Below are 22,900 nucleotides of genomic sequence, written 5' to 3' on the forward strand. Positions count from 1 at the left end.
AACAGTGGAACATATATCCTAAGAGATTTACCACAAGGAATTGCTTATGCTATTGTAGGGGCTGACTAGGCAAGTCTGAAATCCATAGGACAGGCCATCAGGAAGGGCAAGTGAAAACCCTCAGGCACAAGAAGCTCCAGTCCAAAGGTGGAATTTCTTCCTCTTCACAGAAGCCTCAGCTCTGCTTGGAAGGCTTTTGGACTCACTGACTCAGACTCACCCAGATTATCTAGGATAATCTCCCTTATTCACGTTAACTGACTATGCACTTTCATCACATCTACAAAGTAATTTCACAGCAACAACTAGATTAGTGTTTGGTTAAGTAACTGAAGACTGTAGACTTTCCAGGTGCACACATCAAAAAGACCCTCAATCCCACATGTGAGAGAGCGAGGGCAAAAAGAGAAAATAACATCTAAGCATTACTACAAAAATAGTTGTGACTTCGTGCAACCCCTGAAAGGGTTTAGGGACCTCCAGGAGTTCCTGGGCTGTTCTTTGAGAACTACTGATCTACATGAAAGTATTTCTCCAACATAAAAATAATGACGCATGGAGGCACATTATTTACAGTGGAGTTGCCTAATACCTCATGCCTCATTCTTCATTCCTCATTTAACTTATGTGAATTAAATTATATGATTGAAAAAATGAAAAGAGTGAAAATGAAATAGTGGCTATTCCACTCCGGGAGCATTTTGAGATGGGAAACATAAATCTGCTTTTTCTTCTAGAGGTCTCAGTTCCTGGGGTCTCTCAAAGTATGACCATTTCCCCCACTGAGTGTGATTCTAGTGTTTAAAGCTAGAGTGCATATTTTCTAACTGCTCAGCCCTAAAAGCCAAGCACTTCATCTGTGCTCAGTCCAGGAAGCAATGAATCTATTCCATTATCAGAGGGAAAACTGACATGGTGAGAGGTAGTCTATTGGTCTCCATGATGGAGCATTCCTAGGGAATTTTTCAAGGATGATTTTGACACCCCCAACTTTTTCTTTATGGATGGGCTTAGAACCGTACTTTTAGATCTAGGATGTGGTCCCACAGATTCTAATATACAGTCTGATTTGGGCCACTGTCATAGGACCTGATATTGAAATCTGCTATATCAAGTCTCTAAAGCAGTAGTGAGAACTAGTGGTGAAAATTTTTCATCCCAGAACAAACTGTTACAATACAGTGATAGACTCATTGCACACTTGCTGAATTGAACAGAATGTCCCCGAAGGGCAAGAATACAGCTTCAAGGAAGGTGCACACAGAGGAAAGGGAAGCCTCTGACCAGAAAGCCCAGGCTGTCCTCTTCCCATTCCATTTATCCACTTATTATTTGTAAATCAGCAGTCGGAAACTGCAGGGCCTTCACAAGGACCCATGCAATGCGTTTTAGAAAATTTGAATTGATCGCCCACACATTAAAATATTTACATTAAAATTAAAATTTCTGGATTCTGTTATAATCAGGCAACACTGAGCTCTCATTCCCACAGGACATAACCTCTCCAGGGTACTCTGTCTCTATCTGTCTTGTGGTCTTTTATCATCACCATGGCATTGATGCATTTCCTATAGAATAGTTAAGAGGAAAATGAAATGTACTTTGCACCTAAATACTTATCAAAGTGTTTCTTAACCCCAGCTACTTTCTCATTTTCACTACCTGCCTAGCCTCTTTCAATAGGGTATTTTGTATGTGTGTGAGGAAGATTTGCCCTGAGCTAACATCTGTTGCCAATCTTCCTCTTTTTTCACTTGAGGAAAATTAGCCCTGAGCTAACATTTGTGCCAGTCTTCTTCTATATTGTATGTGGGTCACCACCACAACATGGCGTGACTTGTGGTGTAGGTGGGCTCCCAGGATCCAAACTTGGACCACTGAAGCAAAGTGTGCTGGACTTAACCACTACTCCATGGGTTGGCCCCTTTCAGTAGGTATTTGAATTTCTTCCACGGGGAATTCTATTACCCCATCACTACCAAAGCTTTAGAATTTCAGTGTTTCTAGGAGCTGGATCTTATGAAGAAATAAGTTTTCTTTTCTCTTCTGTTTTTTATTTTCTTTCTTCCTGCCCTTTTTTTTGTTGTTGTTAGAAAGATTAGAGAAGGAATTTGATGGCCAAGTGCCCTCTGTCCCTAGGACAATACTAAGACAGAAGACCCCACCATAGACTTTGGCACCGCTGGGGAAGGGAGGAGAGATGATGACAAAGGAGAATAAGGTTGGAGAATAATAAAAACATTGGCAAAATTTCCATTAAGAAACAACTCACTTAGGGAGGGTCTTCTTCCTCGGGTAGTTGTGATCACTTTATCCCCAGTAATATCCACTTTTACATCACTTAGCAATTTCCCAAAATATTCCTCCAATTTTGGAAGAATCATTACATTATTATAATAACCACTAAAACCTTTAACAGGTTTTTAAGAGTGACCTTATATTTAAATTTCCTGGATAAAAGCCATGTTTTGCTCAGATGCTGATACTACATCTAACCTTCTGACCTTACCTGAGCCTGGGTAAAGTCCCTCTCTCTCTGTTGAAAGTATTGCCCCATGTCTACATGCATGCACACACATGTACACAGGTCTTGGTGGTTTGGTGATTCCAGGCATGACTTCATGATTTGTAATTCTCTAATGGTGTAATCAATCACACACTGAAATTCATTCATGGTTGGCAAACTTGTCATAGAGATTGATTTTCTGTCTTCTGTCCTTAAAGTATTCACATTTCAGGGAAAATAAAAAACTTTTTAAAAATAAAAATTTTAAAAGACCAAATGCAGCTCTGAATTAAATATTTAGAGAAGCAGTAACAAATGGAAATGGGTATTTTGAATATTATTTAGGGGCATATCTTCCCTTCACTAAATAAGAATAAAAATAAGTAGATTAATAGTTAAAGAGAACAGCTGAATTTATCCCAGAATTAGTCTTGGAGTCTTTCATTCTGTAAGCTCATAAGTGAAAAACCTTTTCAAATCATGAGAGTTGCTTTTATTTAATGGATTGTTGTCACTGCCCCGTAATATACAGTGCTAAAGTTTACTTCTGCATTTTGAGCCGAGAGCAACTAGCTGACAACAACAATTAAAAAGAAAACAATCTGCTGGCTAATTAGTAGCTTCACTGTACTCTGGCCTCTGTTAAAAATAAAATCTCTTCGACTACCACGGCAACTGTTAGAACACACTCCTGTTATTTATAATGCTTCAGCCAATACTCTTCACTTGTCTCCTCCTAGTATCCTCTCCCTGGGGTCCTGAAGAAAAACACTCGCCACATCAACCAGAGTTTAGTTGAGCAAAGCTTGAAAGAGACAGAGGGGCCAAGCACTTGCAGCTGATTTCTATGCTTCAATTATTTCCATTATTCCTATTGTTATTCTAACAAACATAAACTTTTTTGTTCCACTTACATTTAAGGCCATCAGGTATTGTTCTCAAGAGGACTAACATTTTGGGCAGGACCTCAACACATATGCAGAGAAAACTGGTAACCCAACCTTGTCTGTGAGGAAACAGGTGAAGACAATTTTCTCCCCAGTACTCCTCAAAGTGGAGTCCCTGGGACCCAGAGGGAACACAGACATGTTCTCGAGGGTCCATAAGTACTCTTTGAGTAAGTAGTGGCCATCCACTCTGTAATTCAATATTTCTTAAATTAGGGTATGCAGACATCTTAAAGATCTGAAAATTCTCTGGTGTGAGCATCCCAGGAAGATGGTGACATGGTTCTGATGAATTTGAAGCCAGAGGAAGTGTTCTTTGGGACCAGGGAAAGCCCAGCCTACGAGTCTGTCATTAAAGACCTTACAAAGCAGAGGGTTCACTTACACAAGTGTTGTAGATGAATTAAGGAGAAATCAGCTTGCTTGCTGTTGACTGAAGTCTCAGCCTCTTAGATTTTCCTATCGACCTACCTTTCTAAAAGTGCGTCCGGGGAGCATTTTCTTCACGACTCCTAACTGGAAAATACAATGTCCAGTCTCCCCAGAACTCCTAAAGCCACAAGCCATGCAAATGACTCTGCAGCAGAGATTCTGCAAGACTGTCTGGGAATGAGCCCCCCTTATGAGGCAGGTTCCTTCTATAGAATTCCTATGGGGTCAGAGAGGGTGAGACAGAGTATCAGAAACAGGGGGCACCACTATCTTAGTGGGATTACCTCCATCTGAGATGGCCAAAATGGCCCTTGGTTTTAAGATGAAAAACTTGATTTAGTCAAGCTTTTGTAGCCAGTTCATAATAATCGAATTCACAAGAGACTGAGCTACGAGTCAGAATGCCAAGTGCTATATATGGTGTTATATATATTTTTCTAGTAACCAGAACATCTTCAAAATATAGTGCCTCCTCCTTCACTGTGTCAAAGGGATGTGTAAGGGAGAAAAATGATTTTCCCTATACCCATTTAGGTTCTTGGCTGAGACCCCCCTCATCATAATAAAAAACAGATTAACAGGAGAAAAACAAATTTAATTTTGTACATGTGTATGGGAACCCCACAAAGATAGGAGACTCAAAGAGGTGACCAAAGCAGGAAGCTTGTATACCTGTTAGACAAGAAAGCAATAAATTTGTGAAAAACTGACAAGACAAACAGGTTTGGGCTTGGGTTAGTAAAATGGTGAAGTAACAAGGTTCATTTATACAGGCTTCTTGGCCCTAAAATTCCCTATGTCTGTTGATAAGGATGTCTTCTACCTTCCTGGTACAGGGAGCGTACCTTTCCCGTGGAGATTTATCTCCTTCTTTCAGGGGAAGAAAGAAAGTTCAGAGTGTCCTTCCTGTACCAGCTGTTTCCCAAATACTTTTAATTCAAAATAATTGATAGGCCAAAGTGGCATATTTTGGGGTGACATATTCTGAACCCCCTACAGATGGAAGGCCAAATTCACAATCAAAAGAAAAGAGGGCAAGAGAGCTGTATAGTGTGGAGGGCTCTTTCATCCAAGGCCATGGAAACCCGTAGCAGGATCACTGCTGTGTGGCTAAAGGATGAGTGGCCACTGTCCTGGCCTCTCCTGGTCAAGGTACATTACTGCCCAAGTCAGCCTCTCTGGTTTCTCTCTTTTTCTTGATTCCACCTGGACTCCTGTCTTCCTTCTTTAACAGGTTTCTTAATAGTCAATGAGGTCACAAGTTCCTTGCATGTTAGTCATATTCTGGTCCTCCTTCTGGGAAATCTACTCTAGGCGCTTTCATGGGTGTTCCTCACATCCCTTCAGCAACATATTTACCAGCTTTTTCTCATCTAGTTTATTGCTACAAATGACTCATTATGCATAGTTTCATTCATCCCCTTAAATCGTCTTTGGAAAAAGATGAGGATAAGTAATCAATAAAAGAAATGGTGAGCAAAGAAATAAATATATACATTATTTTCATTCTCAAAGGATGTTCTATTTCCAAATTCTGGTGATCCTGGGATGTCTTACTCCATACTCTATACAATGACTTTTTTAGTAATCTCCTAATGAAGAAGTCCATTCATTCAATAAGCAAATATGGACGGCATACTATGTACATGCCAGATTTTATGATAAATCTTGAAGGTTTAGAAAAAAATAAAATGGTCCAGTGCATGCAAGGAAATTAACTAAGGAGGTCCATAAATATAGAATAATCTAGAATGAATCCATTTTTGCCCCTTCCAATCCATTTTTCACTCTGCTACTGGAGCAGTCATTTTGAAAGCAAGCATCAGCATATTTTGGCTTATTGTCTTACAGTCATGTGTAAGATATCAACAATCCAGTATAGATTGGGTTGTGCCAAGCCCAGTCCCATTCCTCATTATTGTCTCTTCTAGCAGAACATGGAGGCTCTGGGGCAAGAGCTCTGGTTCTCCTGCAAGTAATTCTTGAATCAGCCCTCACTCACCTCTTCAAAGGTAAACCTCCTTTGCTGCACCATGAACTCTGGGTATAAATAAAGTCAAGAAACATTTCTCAACATAGAAGCAAATGAGTCTCAGTGTGTAGTAATGGTCAACTATATACAGCTAGTTAGAGTCCAAACATAACACTGATTAAGACTTATGTCTAAAACATCTATGTTCTTGTTTTTCTTTCAGTTTTCTCCTAAAAACAAAGGGTAAGTACTTGCTCTACGTTTGTGTAATTAAAGGGTCCAATCAGGTGATTTCCCAGAACAAAGAAACAGTTCACAGTTGACTCAAAATAACATTCCAAAATATACCTGAATTTTCTCTCTCAGCTCAGGTAGCCTTTCCCCACATTTTGATCAGCGCTTCCATACAAGATGTTCCTTTGCCTGGCACTTGTTCTTTCCTCACCTCTCTTCCTCTGAAGCGCGCAGGTCCTTGAGAAGGCTTTCCTGATCCCAACACTAGGGAGGGTAGCTACCTTAGTTATCCTTGCGTCTAGCTCCCTGTATTTTTCCTACAAAGTGCTCATCAGAATTGTAATTATTTCATCATATAAGAGATTGCCTTTTTTTTCTTTCTGATTTTTCTCCCCAAATTCCCCCTGTACATAGTTGTATATTTTAGTTGTGGGTCCTTCTAGTTGTGGCATATGGGATGCCGCCTCAGCATGGTTTGATGAGCAGTGCCATGTCTGCGCCCAGGATCCGAACCAGCGAAACCCTGGGTGGCCAAAGTGGAGCGCGCAAACTTAACCACTTGGCCCCAGGGCCAGCCAAAATTATGTCTTTAAAGTTTCTGTCACCAACTAGATAATAAATTCCATTAGGGCAGATGCTATAACTATTTTGTTACTCAACATACTTTCAGAAGCTAGCATGGTACCTGATTTAAAGCAGATATTCAATAATTGTGAATTCATGAATACAAGGAAAGTATAAGTCAGGATTCCTGCCCTCCCAGAACTTAGAATCTTATTGAGAAAAGAAAAAAAAAATCCAAGAAACGCCTAACAATGCCTAGCAGTCAGCAATTAAGTACCAAAATGTATTCGTTCCACAGATACGTATTGAATGTCGACTCTGATCTAGGCACTATTCCAGGGATTGAAAATAAAGTGAGGCTGGAGAGACAGATAAGTAATCTCTATACATAGGAAGCTCACATTCTAGCAAAATGGTTTATATTGACAAAAAAAAATTCTGTAGGAGTAAAAATAACTTTCTACAATGGAGAAGGATTCAAGAGAAACTGGAACTCCAATAGGTGGGATGTAGATTTGTAGAAAAGAAAGGAGACATGAAAGGAATTGCTATGGTAGAATGTTTGTATCCCCCCAAAATTCATATTTTGAAATACTAACCCCCAGGAGATGGTATTAAGAGGTGGGGGCCTTTGGGAGCTGACTGAGTCATGAAAGCAGAGCCCTCAAGACTGGACCAGTGCCCTTATAAAAGAGACCTCAGAAAACCAACCCACTCCTGCTGCCATATAAGGTTACGGTGAAAAGAAGCCCTTATCAGACACCATATCTGCTGGTGCCATCCTCTTGGACTTCCCAGCCTCCAGAACTGTGAGGAATAAATGTTGTTTATTAATAAGCCCACTCATTTATGGTGTTTTTTTTGTTTTTTTTTTTTGAGGAAGATTAGCCCTGAGCTAACATCTGCTGCCAATCCTCCTCTTTTTTGCTGAGGAAGTCTGGCCCTGAGCTAACATCCATGCCCATCTTCCTCTACTTTATATGTGGGATGCCTGCCACAGCATGGCTTGCCAAGCAGTACATAGATCCGCACCCAGGATCCATACCTGCTTATCAAGCTGTGCTGTGGCAGCATCCCACATACAAAGTAGAGGAAGATGGGTACAGACGTTAGCTCAGGGCCAATCTTCCTCAGCAAAAAGAGGAGGACTGGTGGTGGATGTTAGCTCAGGGCTAATCTTCCTCAAAAAAATAAAATAAAATAAATAAATTGGGTGGCTTAAACAGCAGAGATTCATTGTCTCACCGTTCTGGAGCCTGGCAGTTCGAACTCAGCAGGGCAGGGTTGGTTCTTTCTGAGGATGAGGAGAGAGGGTCTGTTTCGAGCTTCTTTCCTAGCTTCTGACAGCTTGCTGCAACCCAGCATTGTTTGGCTTGTAGCTGCATCACTCCGTCTCTGCCTTCGTGTTCCCGTGGTTCTCCCTGTGTGCATATCTGTCTCTTTATGTGGCATTCTTTCCATAAGAACATCAGTCATACTGGAGTGGGGGCCCACTCTATGAGGTAACTTCAGTTTCCTCATCTCTAAAATTTGAATAGTGAAAGCACTTATCTTATAATCTCCTGTAAAGCAGTAGTTTACAAACCTGAAGACTATCAGAACCACTTTTTTAAAAAATGCCATGGTGTGGGCCTCATCTCCGGTGATTCTGTTTCATTAGCTCTAACCTAGGGCCTAGGAAGCAATTTTTAAAAGGTGCACAAGAGGTGCTGGGGGTCTGGGGGACAGAAATGCTAGGGAGACATACCACTGCATACCTAACTGGTAAAATTTGTGTCATATGATGGTATACATTATTTTAAAATAATAAACAAAATCTAAATAAAATAGAATAAATATAAATGTTAGGTGATTCCTAAGATTGCGGTTTGGGAACCACTGATGTGTCAACCTCTTAGCAGTATGCCTCACACGGTAAATGCTTCCAACATTTTCTCTACTTATGAATTATATATTGTATTCATTTAATTCATGTTTATAAAAGCAAAGATTTGTGTTTGTTTTCTTCTTTCTTCATTTACTCATCAGTTTTGATGTTTGTAGTATGAAATGGGTTTCCAGAATGGAACTCCAATTTACAACTTGGCTTCTCTAGGAAATAAGGATTTAGCTGACTAACACCTTTGAGAACTGCAAAAACTCTCAGCATGAACACTGCATTCAAACCCCTGCAGTAGGGAACTTGACCAAACTTTAATATAGCTTCTAGCAGCCTAAGGTCTTTCCGTGGGGCAATCCAGACCCAACTGAGTTACTGTCTAGAAAAGCTCAGGGCTGCCAAAGGAATGTACTGTTTGTTCTAGCAACACCTGAGGATAGGCTCCTGACCTCCCTTTCTTACAGCAGTTATTAAAAAGGGCTTATAATTATAAATTCTTCCTCTGTCCCTTTGAGATGTATTTGTATCTCCTACAACCCAAGAGTGTCTTTTTCAAGGATCTGAAAACTATTCCTTTGAAATGTAATCGTTGGAAAGAATAGGGTCTCTGTCTCCCAGTCTCTTTGGGAGGGTAGAAGTCTAATTTCAATAAAAGCTAGTTAGCAGACAAAGATGGTCTAATCCCATTTACACTGATCAACCCTCATACCCTTTTTTGGAAATTTTTCACTTCCTTGCCTCTGCTCAAGCCCCCGCTTGCTTTCCCTCCCTACTCCTTCATTCTCCCTCTAAAACGACCAGTCACCTCTGCACAGACTGGAATGGAGCGCAGCTCTTTCCCCTATGGCAGTAGTTACTAAATAAAATCTGTTTTTATCATTTTAACTAATGTCCAACTTTGTTTATCTTTGACAATACCTGATGCCATCTTCTTGACACATAGAATGTTTGGAGAAAGCTTTCTGCTTCTGGAAGCCATCTGCTTCTGGAGACCATTTAGCAAGCCTCAGGATCAGATCTCTAGTGGAACCACACATCTGGGATGCTAAACACATGGGGCTGGTGGTGTAGCCTGAATTGTGTCCCCCGCAAAATGCTGATATTGAAGCCCTAACCAACAGAACCTCAGTCTGTGACTGTATTTCCAGGTAGGGTCTTTTAAGAGGTAATTAGGTTAAGATGAGGTCTTTAGGGTGAACCGAATCCAAATGACTGATGTCCTGATAAGAAGAGGAAATCTGGATACGCAAAAAGACACCAAGAATGTTTGCACACAGAGGAAACACCACGTGAAAACACAGCAAGAAGGCAGCCATCTGCAAGCCAAGGAGAGAGGCTTCAGAAAAAACAGTCCTGCTGGCCCCTTAATCTTGGACGTCTAGCCTCCAGAACTGTGAGAAATAAATTTCTACTGTTTAAGCCATCCAGTCTGAGGTATTTTGTTATGGTAGCCCTAGCAAACTAATACAGCTGGGAAGCACATTCCCACAGGAGTATGCGTTACAGTTTAGAAAACGTATTTAGGATCTGAAATGTTCCTTTCTAGTATGTTCTAAGGCTGACTTCTGTTGATGTCTCTTCTTCAGCTCCTGGTGGTATATCACAGAGGAGTATGTCTGGTAATATTCCTTCTGGAAATGTATCTTGTACCTGTTGGACATATACTGGGAAAATGATATATTGAAAATACTTGGCAATATTGGAATGTACCAAGGAGGAATCTGTCACAGTAGGAGTCAAGACAAGTTTCATGAGGGGTCCTATAAAAATTTCACATGGTGAGAGTTTATGGGGATTTTGAGGTAGAGGTTGTATTATTGTGCCGGGGTAAAACTTTAGGTGAAGAGAGGTTATGCTTTTTAGAAATGTTAGCTTGTTCTGATTTTATACTAGATTGTCTCATTTTATCTTCTGAGAGTTTGGGAAATGATATGGACAATGACATTTCTGATCATAAAAGTGTCTTACATAGTTCCTTAAGTATTTCACCTGTGAAATGAGAGTTTTTAAATTATTATTAATAGACTATTTTAAAGGAATTCCCCAGGTTGGAAAAATAAAATCCATCCTTTTTTTTCTTAGCAAAATTTAGAGAATGACAGGGACAGTTTCAATCTGACCAGAAAGTTTACAAACTATTATTAAAACACACTTAAAGCTTTGCAATTTGGAGGAAAGCTATTTGTAAGTGTTTTTTTTTTTTTTTTTTTAAGGAATATTAGCCCTGAGCTAACTGCTGCCAATCCTCTTTTTGCTGAGGAAGAATAGCCCTGAGCTAACATCCATGCCCGTCTTCCTCTACTTTATACATGGGACACCTACCATCACATGACATGCCAAGCGGTGCCATGTCTGCACCCAGGATCCGAACCAGCGAACCCCAGGCCGCCGAAGCAGAACATGTGCGCTTAACCACTGCACCACCAGGCCAGCCCTATTTGTAAATTTTTAAAACAGGTCTTGAAGTGAAGATTCCAGAGTTGCTCTATTTTTCAGGTTTTTCTAAGTTATCATATGTTAATTATAGATAAGGCAAAGTAAAATCAGGTAAATTCTTTGCACCAATACTTCAATGTTGTTTGAACCAATTTGTCCCTGTCATTGTGGGTTATTCCTTGCAATGTTTAGTTGTCTTGTTTCTTTCATTTTCTTTCTTTCCAATTCAGAGCAGTTTCTTAGTCTTTGTGTTTCATGCCATTGACATTTATGAAGAGTACAGGCCAGTTATTTTATAAACTGTCCTTCAGTCTGACTTTGACTGATGTTTCCTCATAAGAAAATTCCAGTTATGTGTTTTTAGCAAGAATATTGCAGAACCAATGTTGTCGTCTCATAGCATTGTCTCAGGAGGGATCTGACATTGATTTGCCTCTTTACTGGTGATGTTAACTTCCATTATTTGGTTAAGATGGTGTTTGTAAAACTATTTTTCCTTCTGTCATTCATAAATATCTTTGGGGGAGGTACTTGGAAACTACATAAAGAGCCTGTAACTCAAACTTTATCCACTAGTTTTAGTATCTGTTGATTATATCAATTATGATGATGATGATGATAATGATAGTTGCCAAAGAGGATTTTCTAATTTCATGGTTCCTTCTACAGTTGTTAGTTGATACTCTACAGTAAGGAAGAGCTTTCTTCTGCCTCATTCATTCATTCAGTCTGTCATTAATATCAGTGTGGACTCAAAGATTCTTATTTTATTCAATGGGACATAATCTGCTACTATCATTATTTATTTTACTTCTTAAATTGCCTCAGATTTGGCCAGTATCAGCCCTTTCCACCTGACTCCTATGTCAGATTGACATTTTTACATCTTTCTTTGAGCCCATCTTTACTTTCTGGCACCAGGAAAAATGTTTCAGGTTCATCTTGTATTTTCTCTGCCCCAGCCCTTGAAATCAGCCTTTCTCCAAGGAGCACTAGTTCCTTTTAGTGAAGAGAGGAACAAATAATCATTTTTTAAAAGTCTTTTAAAAGCAATTCTATTGTTTATATGGGTCCAGTATTTAGACTTTGGTAAATGATCTCTGCTATGGTTCCATTCAGCTAATGATGATAGTCTGTTAGTCTTAGGTAGTAATTGCCTCTTATTCAATAACAATGGTTATTAATCATAAGATAAGGAAGTCTTCCTAAACATGATACCTTAGAAAGATTAAGGATATGAATGAAAGTTTTAAATACAAAGTTATAAAGCTTCTGATTTAAAAATAACTACCTGAAACACAATTAAAAGTTAAAAACCATCTGGGAAGAAAAAACACTTTCAATATTTGACAGACAATATAAATATATTATATATATATTTATATATTTTTATTTATATATTATATTTGTATATTATATTTATTATATTTATATATAATATATATTTATATTATTATATTTATAAATATAATAATATAAAGTGTATATATATATATACTTTAATATATAAACACTCTTTTAAATCAATAAGATAGAAACAGCAATAGAAAAAGGGCAAATATAGCTTCATGTAATTCATAAGAGAACAAACACAAATGACCAAAACACATGTCTCAGTTTTGTCACTGACTAACTGCCCTGAGTAACTCAAAAGAGATTTAAAAAAAAAAGAGAGAAAGAGATTTCAGAAGCACTTAATTGTTTCTCAAAGGTGTTTTTTAGTTATGTTAAGAGATCAATCACCAACCACCCTGAACCAGTCCAAGCCCCGCAGCAAGAGTGACACCTGTGCAGATGGGCTGAGAAGAGCCCAAGAGTTACCTTTGCTTCATTTTAATGTTGAGATCCCTGCCCCAGGAGGAGCTTAGGCCTTGTTACCATAACATGCAAATGTACGTGGAGGCATGTTTTCAAACTGCACCTGCATGAGTGAATACCCACCTCTGCATGTGATGACGAAAGCTCCCTTTTGAATATTCATTCCCCATCTGAAATAAAAGGTACCTGTTTTCCCTTGCCCAGGAGCCACAGCTTTGGAAATGATTCCCCGTGGTCTCCTTTATTTGCTGCAAATAAATTTTACTTTGTGTGACAACTACTTCTGGTGAAGGCTTTGGTTTCAACTCACCAAGAAGCAAAACCCACTTCAGTTTGGCAACAGCTTCATGTTGGTAACATGCTTGGTTTGGTAACAGCAAGCAAAGAAGTACCAATTATACAATTTTAACTATCTAAGAGAAGAATTTTGACCCATAATACTGGCAAAGATTCCATTCAATGATATTTCATTTTTTCAAGACATTCATTTCTTATGGAATTGTAAATTAGAACAGCTTTACTATAGGATGATTTGATAATATAATTAAAAGCCTTAGCAGGTTTTGGTTTTATTTATTATTATTTTTTTTAGGTATGCTTTTTTTTTTTTAATGTGAGGAAGATTGGTCCTGAGCTAACATCTGTTGCCAATCTTCCTCTTTTTTTTTCTCCCCAAAGCCCCAGTACATTGTTGTATATCCTAGGTGTAGGCCATTCCAGTTCTTCTATGTGGGATGCCACCACAGCAAGGCTTGATGAGTGGTGTGTAGGCCTGTACCCAGGATCAAAACTGGCGAACCCCAGGCCACCGAAGCAGAGCATGCAAACTTAACCACTCAGCCACAGGGCTGGCTCCAGTTTTGATTTTATAGTTCTAGGTAAGGGAAGTGTTCCCCACTAGATATAATATCTATTTCCACAAAACATTTAGGTAAAGGAGACAATCTCTTCACATAAAGCCTGTTTAAACATAACACTTTTTATTTGAACTTTCACCTTAACCTTGTTATCAGCTCTTACATTTCCATATTCTTTCATTCTAATTGCAGCCCATGTTAGGGCTTCACCAACAGGTGTTGGCACCACAGTGCCTAAGGCTCCTGCATCAAGGAATCTCAGAAACTTCTCTTCTTCATCCCCTGACCATTTGACCCACTCTCTGTGTTAGGATTTTGGTCCCTAGCCCAGGGACCTGGCCCTTTTGTCAATCTTTGCCTTGATTAATCTGCCTATTGCCCCAGGCCATTCCAGGTCAGGTTTCTCATTGTATGCCTTGCCTTCCAGTTTTTAAAATTTCTACAAACTGGGATAAATAGAACAGGATTTATTTGGGCCATTTTAATGTTGGAAGGCTGGGGGGGGTGTCCATTTTGTCCATCCAAGCTTTGATAGTGCTATATTAAGACATTTTTTCAACCCCATCAATATCCATTTTATTCATCCCATTTTAAAATAACCATCTAAAGATTTCCACCTTACTGGGAGAGTCCCTCGACTCTCCTCTCTGCCTTTCCCTATTTCCTTGTTAACTAATTTAATGTTTTTATTAGTCTCTACAAGACCCATGAGGTGAAGCAGAGACAGCAAATTTGATAAGGCTTCTCAGACAGTTGCTTGATTTTGCTCAAGGAACCCCATCCTTTAGGGGTTTTAATGGAGGTTTCATTACTTAGGCATGATTGATTAAATCACTGGCCATTGGTGATTGAACTCAGTCTCCAGCCCCTCTCACCTAAGACGTCAGGAGTGGGGCTGAAAGGTCCAATAGTGTAATCAAGGCTTCGTCTTTCTGGCAACCAGCTCCCATCCTTAAATTATTTGGCTCCCCCACCCCCATCCCCTACTTCCACCCCGCCTACTCCCACCCCCCTACCCCCACCCCTGTGCCCCCTCAAGTCACCATTAGAATACAAAAGACATTTTATCATTCAGGAGACTCCAAGGATCTTAGGAGCTTTGTTCCTAGATGCTGGGACAAAGACCAAATATTTTTTATTATACTATTGCCGTCCTAATAGGTGTGAAGTGGTTTTTCATTGTGGTTTTGATTTGCTTTTCCCTAATGATTAGTGATGTTAAATATCTTTACATGTGCTTAATGGGCATTTGTATATCTTCTTCAGAGAAATATCTATTCAAGTCCTTTGCACATTTTTTAATTGGTTTGTTTTTGTTGTTGAGTTGTAGTTCTTTATATATATTCTGGATATTAATCTCTTATCAGATTTATGGTTTGCAAATACTTCTCTCTTCTGTGGATTGTCTTTTCACTCTCTTGATAGTGTTCTTTGAGGGACAAAAGTTTTTAATTTGATGAAGTACAATTTGTCTATTTTTTCCTTTGTTGTGTAGGGGAGCAGAATTTGCCACCCCAAAATATATCTCTTTGGCTTGATTAATTTTAAGAACAAAAGACTCAGGAAGAAACTTTGATCTTCCTCCTAACTGCCTAAAAGAATTTAAGACAGAATGTCTGTTCCAAGAAGGAGCTGTCACCATTGGTGACTATAGTTTACTATGAACTAGGTGTGCTAGACGGGGGAACCTAGCAAGGCCTCTTTGATCAAAGTCCCCTCCATGTCCCTCAGTCTCTGCACAGTATGGCAAACATTTGTTTACTAAACATTTGTTTTTCCATGTCCGTGTGAATTGCCTTCATCCCCTTGAAATCCCAAACCACTAGCCCCAACATCCTCCTTTGTCTTTAGCTGAAGATGGTATTTATGGTAGTGGCTTTGGCCACTTTGGCAAGTCACTCAGTTTTCCTGGGTTTCTCCCATGTACATGTTATTAAATTTTGTTTGATTTTCTCCTGTTATCCTATTTCATGTCAATTTAAATTTTAGACCAGCCAGAACAGCCTAGAAGGGTAGAGGAAAATTTCTTCCTCCCCTACAGTTGTCTGTGCCTTTGGTGTCATGTCCAAGAAATCATTGCCAAATTCAATGTTGTGAAGCTTTTCCCCTATCTTTTCTTTGAAGAATTTTATAGTTTCAGGTCTTATGTTTAGGTCTTTGATCCCTTTTAAGCTGACTGTTGTACATGGTATAATGTAACAGTCTAACTTCATTCTTTCTGAGTTTGTTGAAAAGACTGTCTTTTCCCCAAAGAACAGCCTTGGCAACCTCATTGAAGATCATTTGACCTATACGCAAGGATTTATTTCTAGTCTCTTGGAACAGTGTTACATTTAATTTTTTAATCCTTTAGATCATTACTATCCATAAAAAATAAATTATGTGAAAATCTTTTCATATCAACAGTGATTGTGGTGAAATGAAAGCAAGAAACTTAATTTTAGAGCATAAACACAATTATTAATTCTATACAGGTCTTCAGCCAAGCATGGCTGCCACACAACAAAACTCAGAATTGCACACTACTAACTCAATTCAGTAGCCTGATATTTTCGTAAATTTCAATCATTTAAAAACTATAGCTTTACATTTTGCATGTGTTTTGGGGGGTGGGATTGTCAAGCCCTGATCTTTAGGTTCCCCTTTACCATTTACATCAAAGGCTCCAACACAGTATGGTTATACCTATCAGTAAACTATCAGAACAGTGCTAAAAATCTATGTATTTTTAAAATTGATCTGAGTTCTTAATTTTCTAAAAGGAGGCAAAGAAACCAAACCCGTCTCCTGCCCCGGCCCTCACACGGATGGAACATCGCAGGAAAGTTCTATAAGAGACAATCCCTGAAATGCGTATTAGTGTTCTAGAAGTTTCAATGGGCAGCGTCGTGCACTTTGAAAACCCTAACCGTTGCACATCCACTGTGCTACTACAATGTCACCCAGCAATGCTTTTATTCTGTCAGCAGCGTTCCTTTTTGATAGTTTTGGGTATTTGGCCACGGGTCCGTCGGCAGCAGGGGGCCACCCACACGCATTCCCTGCTTCTCCAAAGAGGCGCAGGACACCGCGTGGCCCTTCTTGGGAATCGGCCAGCGGAAGGCTGGGAAAGACCCCAGGAATGAGCCCCCGGCCCGCCACACGGGCCACAGCCGCCTCGCCCCGCCCTGCCCAACAGAGGGCGCCCGCGCCTCCCCCGGCGGCCCGTAAGCGGAGTGCGCTGCGGCCTCTGCGCCGGCGCCGGCCCCGCCCCTCGCTGGCCCCGCCTCGCCGCCGCCCCGCCTCGCCGCCTCAGGATCCACCCGGCGCGCCCGCCCCGCTCTGCCCCGCCCCCCGGAGCGCGTTGTGGCGGCAGCATGGAGGGAGAGAGCACGTCGGCGGTGCTCTCGGGCTTTGTGCTCGGCGCGCTGGCCTTCCAGCACCTCAACACCGACTCGGACACGGTGAGCCGCGGGGCGGGGCGGAATCCCCTGGGAGGAGGCCCAGCGCGCGGGCGCCCTCTCTGCCTCCGCCGCCGCGCCGGGCGCTGCCCTCGGGCCCGCCCGCCCGACCCCTCCAACCCTGTGTGTTTCGGCGCGCGGAGCGAGTGTGCCCCCAGCCTCGCCGCGCCCCCGCCGCGCTCCGCCTCTCTGGTTGAACTTGGCCGTGAAAGGGTAGTCGGAGAGCTGCTCCCGCCGCCGCTCGGAAGCGGCCCGTTAACTTTCCCTTCTCCCGGCCGGCGACGGTCGTTTTCAGAGACGACTCCATTTGTTCTTGCAGAGCAGCAGCTGTGCGTGTTTGCGGAAATGGCAGATGTTGCATCCTGAGGCTGTTTTTGGGAAATGGTGGTGGATGAAAAAAGCTTAATTTGGGATGTTGGCTGTCTGACTTTTGTTTTGCATTGGTATCAAATCTCTTAAAGTGTGAGGCCTCAGCTAGTTCGTTTTCTCTGCTTTCAGTTACAATTGAAACATTTAAGTTTATCCTCAAATACTAGATATTTAAATGCTTATTTCATACTTTTTCTTAGGTTCAAAACCTCTGGATGAAGTTAAATAGTGAAGTTTTAGAATACAGTGCCTACTTTTTAAAACTTTTATTTTTGTTAAATTACAAAACACTATAAAGCTTCGAGCCCGGAAAGGACTGTAGTGTCTTAGAGTGTTTAGTGACTTGCTAATACGGTTTAGAGAATACCGTGCTGAACAAAGCCTAGTAATTTCAGCTAAATTTTGTTTTCTTCGTTTTATAATGTAAGGTCTGTCTTATCCAAAATGGAAATTACTTTGGAATGTCTTAGTGTGAATATAAACAGAATGGGTCTGTAATTTCTCTGTAGCTTAAAGGATTAGCCCTTGTTTCTTGGATCTTTCTCCCAAAGTCTTTGAAAGGTGGTTTTCTGGATAGTTGTACTTGGCCTTGTCCCTGCTGCCTTTCCCAGGAATTGTCTGGAACACTTGAGTGTAGAGTTCTGGGTTGTTCCCCCTTGATTCCAGAGAAGACCCACATTGTGGAAACATTCCTTTGGTGCTCTTCTTTTAATGAAATGGGAAAAAAACACACATCTTAACTAATTATAAAGAACATAAAATCTTCATTGTTTGTCAGGCACATTGGGTCTTTAAATGTGCCGAGACAAATAATTGAATTCTCCGAAATTCAAAGAAATCACTACTGGGGTGGCAAAATGTATTTTGAAAAGAATCAAGAGTCGCAGCTCCCCTTTGAGAAAGCAGACTCTGATACTGAATTCCAAATCTTTAATGTTTTGCACAATTTTTCGCCTAAAAGTACTGATCATTGTGTCATTTCGTAGCTCAGAAGCCTCCACTGGCTTCCAGAAGCATGTGCCATTAAGCCAGAGTCCTTGGCCCGTCATTTGGGATGTTCTGTTATTGGCGTGACTCCTGTCTGTGGTTTCCTTACTCACAATTGGAGCCTTCTGCTCCAGGGCAACTGCCCTGCTCCTCATTCCTCAAACATAGTGTACTCCTTTCTGGCTTTAAGCCTTTTGTGCTTCCGAGTGTACTAGCAGGCACCGTGGTATTTACAGTCTCTTCTACTCACTCAGTTTTATTTAGCTGTTCATGTTTCCCAACTAACCTGGAAGTGCACCTGGTCTTTCTTTTGTGTGCCCCCCAGCTAGTAGCACACACTCATGCATTGTAAAATACTTGGGAAATATTGGTTAGTTAAGTGACTGAATGGTAATTTTATCAGTGTATTCAATATATTTCTTATTTTTGTCTTCATAGGAAGGTCTTCTGCTTGGAGAGGTGAAAGGTGAAGCCAAGAATAGCATTACTGATTCCCAAATGGATGATGTTGAAGTTATTTATACAATTGGTGAGTGACTTATTTCTATGTCTCCTATTTTTGATAGTTTACGCTGAAAGAGATAAACATACATTGCTTTTTAAATTGTTAAAAAATAGATACTAATTTTTAAAAGCAGATTTTAAAAGAATATATTGTATTCATTTCTCAATTAAAATTAGGGCCCTGGCCAAGTCTAGAGCAAGAAACAGTATGGCGTATAGGAAGCGGGTAAGATTACTGTGGGGAAACAAGGATGAAATAGCTCCTGCATATATTTAAGTGGCAGGAACATGGACCAGCAAAAGGAGGAGGAACCAATAAGCAAGACCAAGAAAAAAGATAAAACAATTTAGACAAAAGTGTTAAATGCTGCAGAAGAGTCAGAAGATGAGAGCTGAGAAAACTCAGTGATGAGGTAATTGAAAAACCTTAAGTTATTTCTGGAGTATAGTGGGGAAAAGACCAGAGTGCACAGGGTTCGAGGAGTGGGTGGTGAAGCAGCCGCAGCTGCTGGCAGCTGTTCTTTCAGGAAAAAGGGGAAAGGGAAGCTTTAAAATACAGAGAGAGTTTTCTGATTATCTAACGTACACAATTTTTTCTAAGCACATTTTTTTTTAAACAAAATTGGTGGTGTGCTTTATAAAAAATTTGGCATCACAACAGCATATTGTATCATGACCATTTTGCCATGTTAAATAATCCTCTAAATATCATTTTTTATAACTGCATTGTGTTTTCTATGGACTTACTCTATGGCTATATGTGATTTCAACAGTTCTTACGTAAATAAATTATAATCATAGTTGTTTCCAATTTTTCATTATCATAAATTATACTACAGTGAACATCCTTGTGTATAAATATTTTTCTACATCTTTTATAGATAGATTCCTGGGAATGGTGTTATGTCAGAGGGTATGAACATTTTTAAGGTTCTTGAACTGTACTAGCAAATTGCTTTCTAGAAAGATTATATCAGTTCATACTCCTACTGTATGTCATTTTTTGTTTGCCATTTAATGAGTAAAAAAAATACTCATGAAACCAACAGTGGTTGCCACAGAGAAGATGATAATGAGAGTGAGTTTAAATTTACTTTATATATTTACTTTACACATATATACATTTATATATATGTATATAAACTTATATACATATATATAAATTTACATATATATATACACTTCCATTTTTAACCTGTTAAAGTGGCAAACAATATAAATGTATATATGTGTAAAGTAAATATATAAAGTAGATTTAAACTCACTCTCATTATCATCTTCTCTGTGGCAACCACTGTTGGTTTCATGAGTATTTTTTTTACTCATTAACAATACACAGAATACACACATATAAATGTGTGTATATGTTTATTTACACAAAAGGGATCATGCTATACATAGGTAAATATCTCTAAGATAGCATTACTGCAGAATAGTATCAATTCTTACAGTTTTTCATTCTTTCTAATGGCTTCAAATGTCCATTGTATGAACATACCATAACTTATTTAACCAGCTGTGAATGACTTTCTGGTTTTTTGTTAATACAAAACAATATAACAATGAACATTTTATAGTGCATATATCTTTGTGCCCTTGAGTATATCTGGAAGTCAGATTCCTGGAGGTAGACCATTGCCTTTTGGAAGTCATGCCATCTTGGACTCTTCCACAATATACAAAAGTGCCTGAGTCCCCACACTCTTGCCATCACTAGGGATTATCAGATTTTTTTTTTTAAGATTTTATTTATTTTTATTTTATCATTTTTTCTTTCTTCTCCCCAAAGCCCCCAAGTACATAGTTGTGTATTTTAGTTGTGGCGTGTGGGACACAGCCTCAGCGTGGCCTGATGAATGGTGCCATGTCTGTGCCCAGGATCCGAACTGGCGAAACCTTGGGCTGCCGAAGCGGAGTGCACAAACTTGACCACTTGACCACGGGGCCGGCCCCATATCAGATCTTTTAATCTTTGCCAATTTGATAAGTGAAAAAAATATCGTTTTAATTTGCATTTCTTAATTACAAATGAGGTTAAGTGTTTATATATTTGACTTTTTGGGGGGCCCTTTTTCTTTGAAAAGAACAGGCCTGTTCTGTGCTTTGACTATATTTCTACTGGGCTACTTTGCTTTTTCTTACTGATTTGTAATACCATATTGTAACTGACGTAAGGAAACTGGCCTTTTGTCACGGGTTACACATGTTCATCAGTTTGTAACTTTACTTTGTTAATTTTTTTTTTTTCCTGGTCAGCTGGAGCTTTAAAATGAAGCCCTTAGGGCATTTTTTTCCCTAATTATAATTGGCATGCTCCCCAAAGTATGTAATATATTTTGAGGAGTTTAATTACACAACCATTTTTTGAGTAACTCCATTGTGCTTGGAGCACCACTAAGCTTTAAGGTATCAGGCAAGTGCTGTAGGGACGCTTAATGTATTTGCTCAACTTATTTTAAAATGTTGGATTACTTTAAAATAGATGGCTAACAGGTACAATTCAAGATCTACAAATTACTGCTCTGCTTTGGTTAATGAGATTTTCATCACTTTTATACTTTCCCCTATCTACACCAGAGTGTGTTTGGCCAGTGAGCAGTTACAAAGACTGTTTCTGTTCACTGTTTTTTCAGAGGGATTTATGAAAATGTCTAAAAAAAAATATGTAAAAAGGATGATCACTTTTTCTATACAGATGTATTTCTACTGACAAGAGAATAAAATTCACTGCTTAAAACCTCTGCCTGTTACTTCATCTTTAACATGGAAGGAATGATAACATAGGCTTGTTGTGAGGATTAAATGAGAAAATGGTAAAGTACTTCCTGGCATGAGGTGTTCAATATATGTTGTTCAAATGAAAATTAATGTAATCATAACTAAAAATTCTTTTTTTCCAGACATTCAAAAATATATTCCATGCTATCAGCTTTTTAGGTGAGTAGTAAGATCGGGTAAATGATCCATTGTAAAAATTATTCTCTGCAAGTGAAGTAATTTTTAAAACTAACAAAGTATCTTAGTTACCAGTTATATATGGTGGTACTGATTAAAATGAAAAGACTGTTTTCTTGAATGCCTGAAAATTCACTTGTTCCTTTCAGTTCAGTCTAATAGCTTTTCTCTGTACTGATGTGCTTGCTTGAGCTGGCTCCATGGCCTCCTAGGTATCAGTGTACCTGAGGATTGCTTTTCCTTCTCACGCCAGTCACCTCATTGCACGTTATAATCCCAGTGGCACGTTCTCATGCATAGCAGCAGCCCGTTTTTTCTACCCTTTTCTTCTAATTATTTTATCATGTTTCCTCACTATCATATTTTTTAATGTTATCTTTTGTCTATTAACTGGTAAGGTTCTTCAGTTAGCCTGCTTCCTGTTGCTCTTCTAGGGTGAAAACTTGCACTCAGTCCTATACATAGTAGTAGTACTGTTGGCCCTAATAGGCTATGATATCTTTAAAAACTTTATTGTGGTGTAACATACATATAGAAAAGTACACAAATAAATGAATTTTCATAAAGCAAACGCATATAACCACAGCATGGTGCAGTTTTAATGAAATAGCTTTATGATTTACATAAACAGTACATGCAAAGTTAGCATGGCTATCTTACAGTCGCACTGTATGTACACATCTCTGCGGTTGTGTAAGAGTTACAGTGGAGCATATGGTTGGTGGGGGGGTGACAGAAATAAAGGCTTAGTGTGGCCTTAAACTGCTGTACCAGAAAGCCACCTCCCACAGTGCCTTTTATACAATGGACATATAAAAATATTTGTTGAATGACTGAGGGATTCTTGGCGGAGACTCATAGTAAGTTCTTCCCTGAGGGACTCTCGACCAGCAAAGGATTAAGAAGGGAGAGTGAGGGGAAAAAAAAAAAGAAGTGATTCCTTCTGGCAACTACCTTAAATAGAGCAACTTAATAGAATCTTAGAGCTAAGGAAACCATC

At 39.5% G+C, this 22,900-nt stretch overlaps 1 protein-coding gene across 7 annotated transcripts in view; it reads left to right on the plus strand.

Annotated features, from left to right (window-relative positions):
- HELQ (helicase, POLQ like) overlaps window positions 1-22,900 on the plus strand; it is a 150,348-nt gene that overhangs the window by 58,019 nt on the left and 69,429 nt on the right. For 3 of the 7 annotated variants that reach the window (XM_070505457.1, XM_070505465.1, XM_070505460.1), the window contains exons 2-3: window positions 18,880-18,970; window positions 21,846-21,882. In XM_070505457.1, coding sequence (XP_070361558.1) covers window positions 18,880-18,970; window positions 21,846-21,882 — 128 coding nt within the window. Of the gene's footprint in view, window positions 1-10,747; window positions 10,937-16,919; window positions 17,089-17,155; window positions 17,415-18,879; window positions 18,971-21,845; window positions 21,883-22,900 lie in introns of those variants that run through there. The other 4 variants (XM_070505459.1, XM_044766243.2, XM_070505458.1 and 1 more) reach the window with 3 other exon arrangements.

This window comes from Equus asinus, chromosome 3, assembly GCF_041296235.1.
Source record: "Equus asinus isolate D_3611 breed Donkey chromosome 3, EquAss-T2T_v2, whole genome shotgun sequence".
NCBI classification, from domain to species: domain Eukaryota; kingdom Metazoa; phylum Chordata; class Mammalia; order Perissodactyla; family Equidae; genus Equus; species Equus asinus.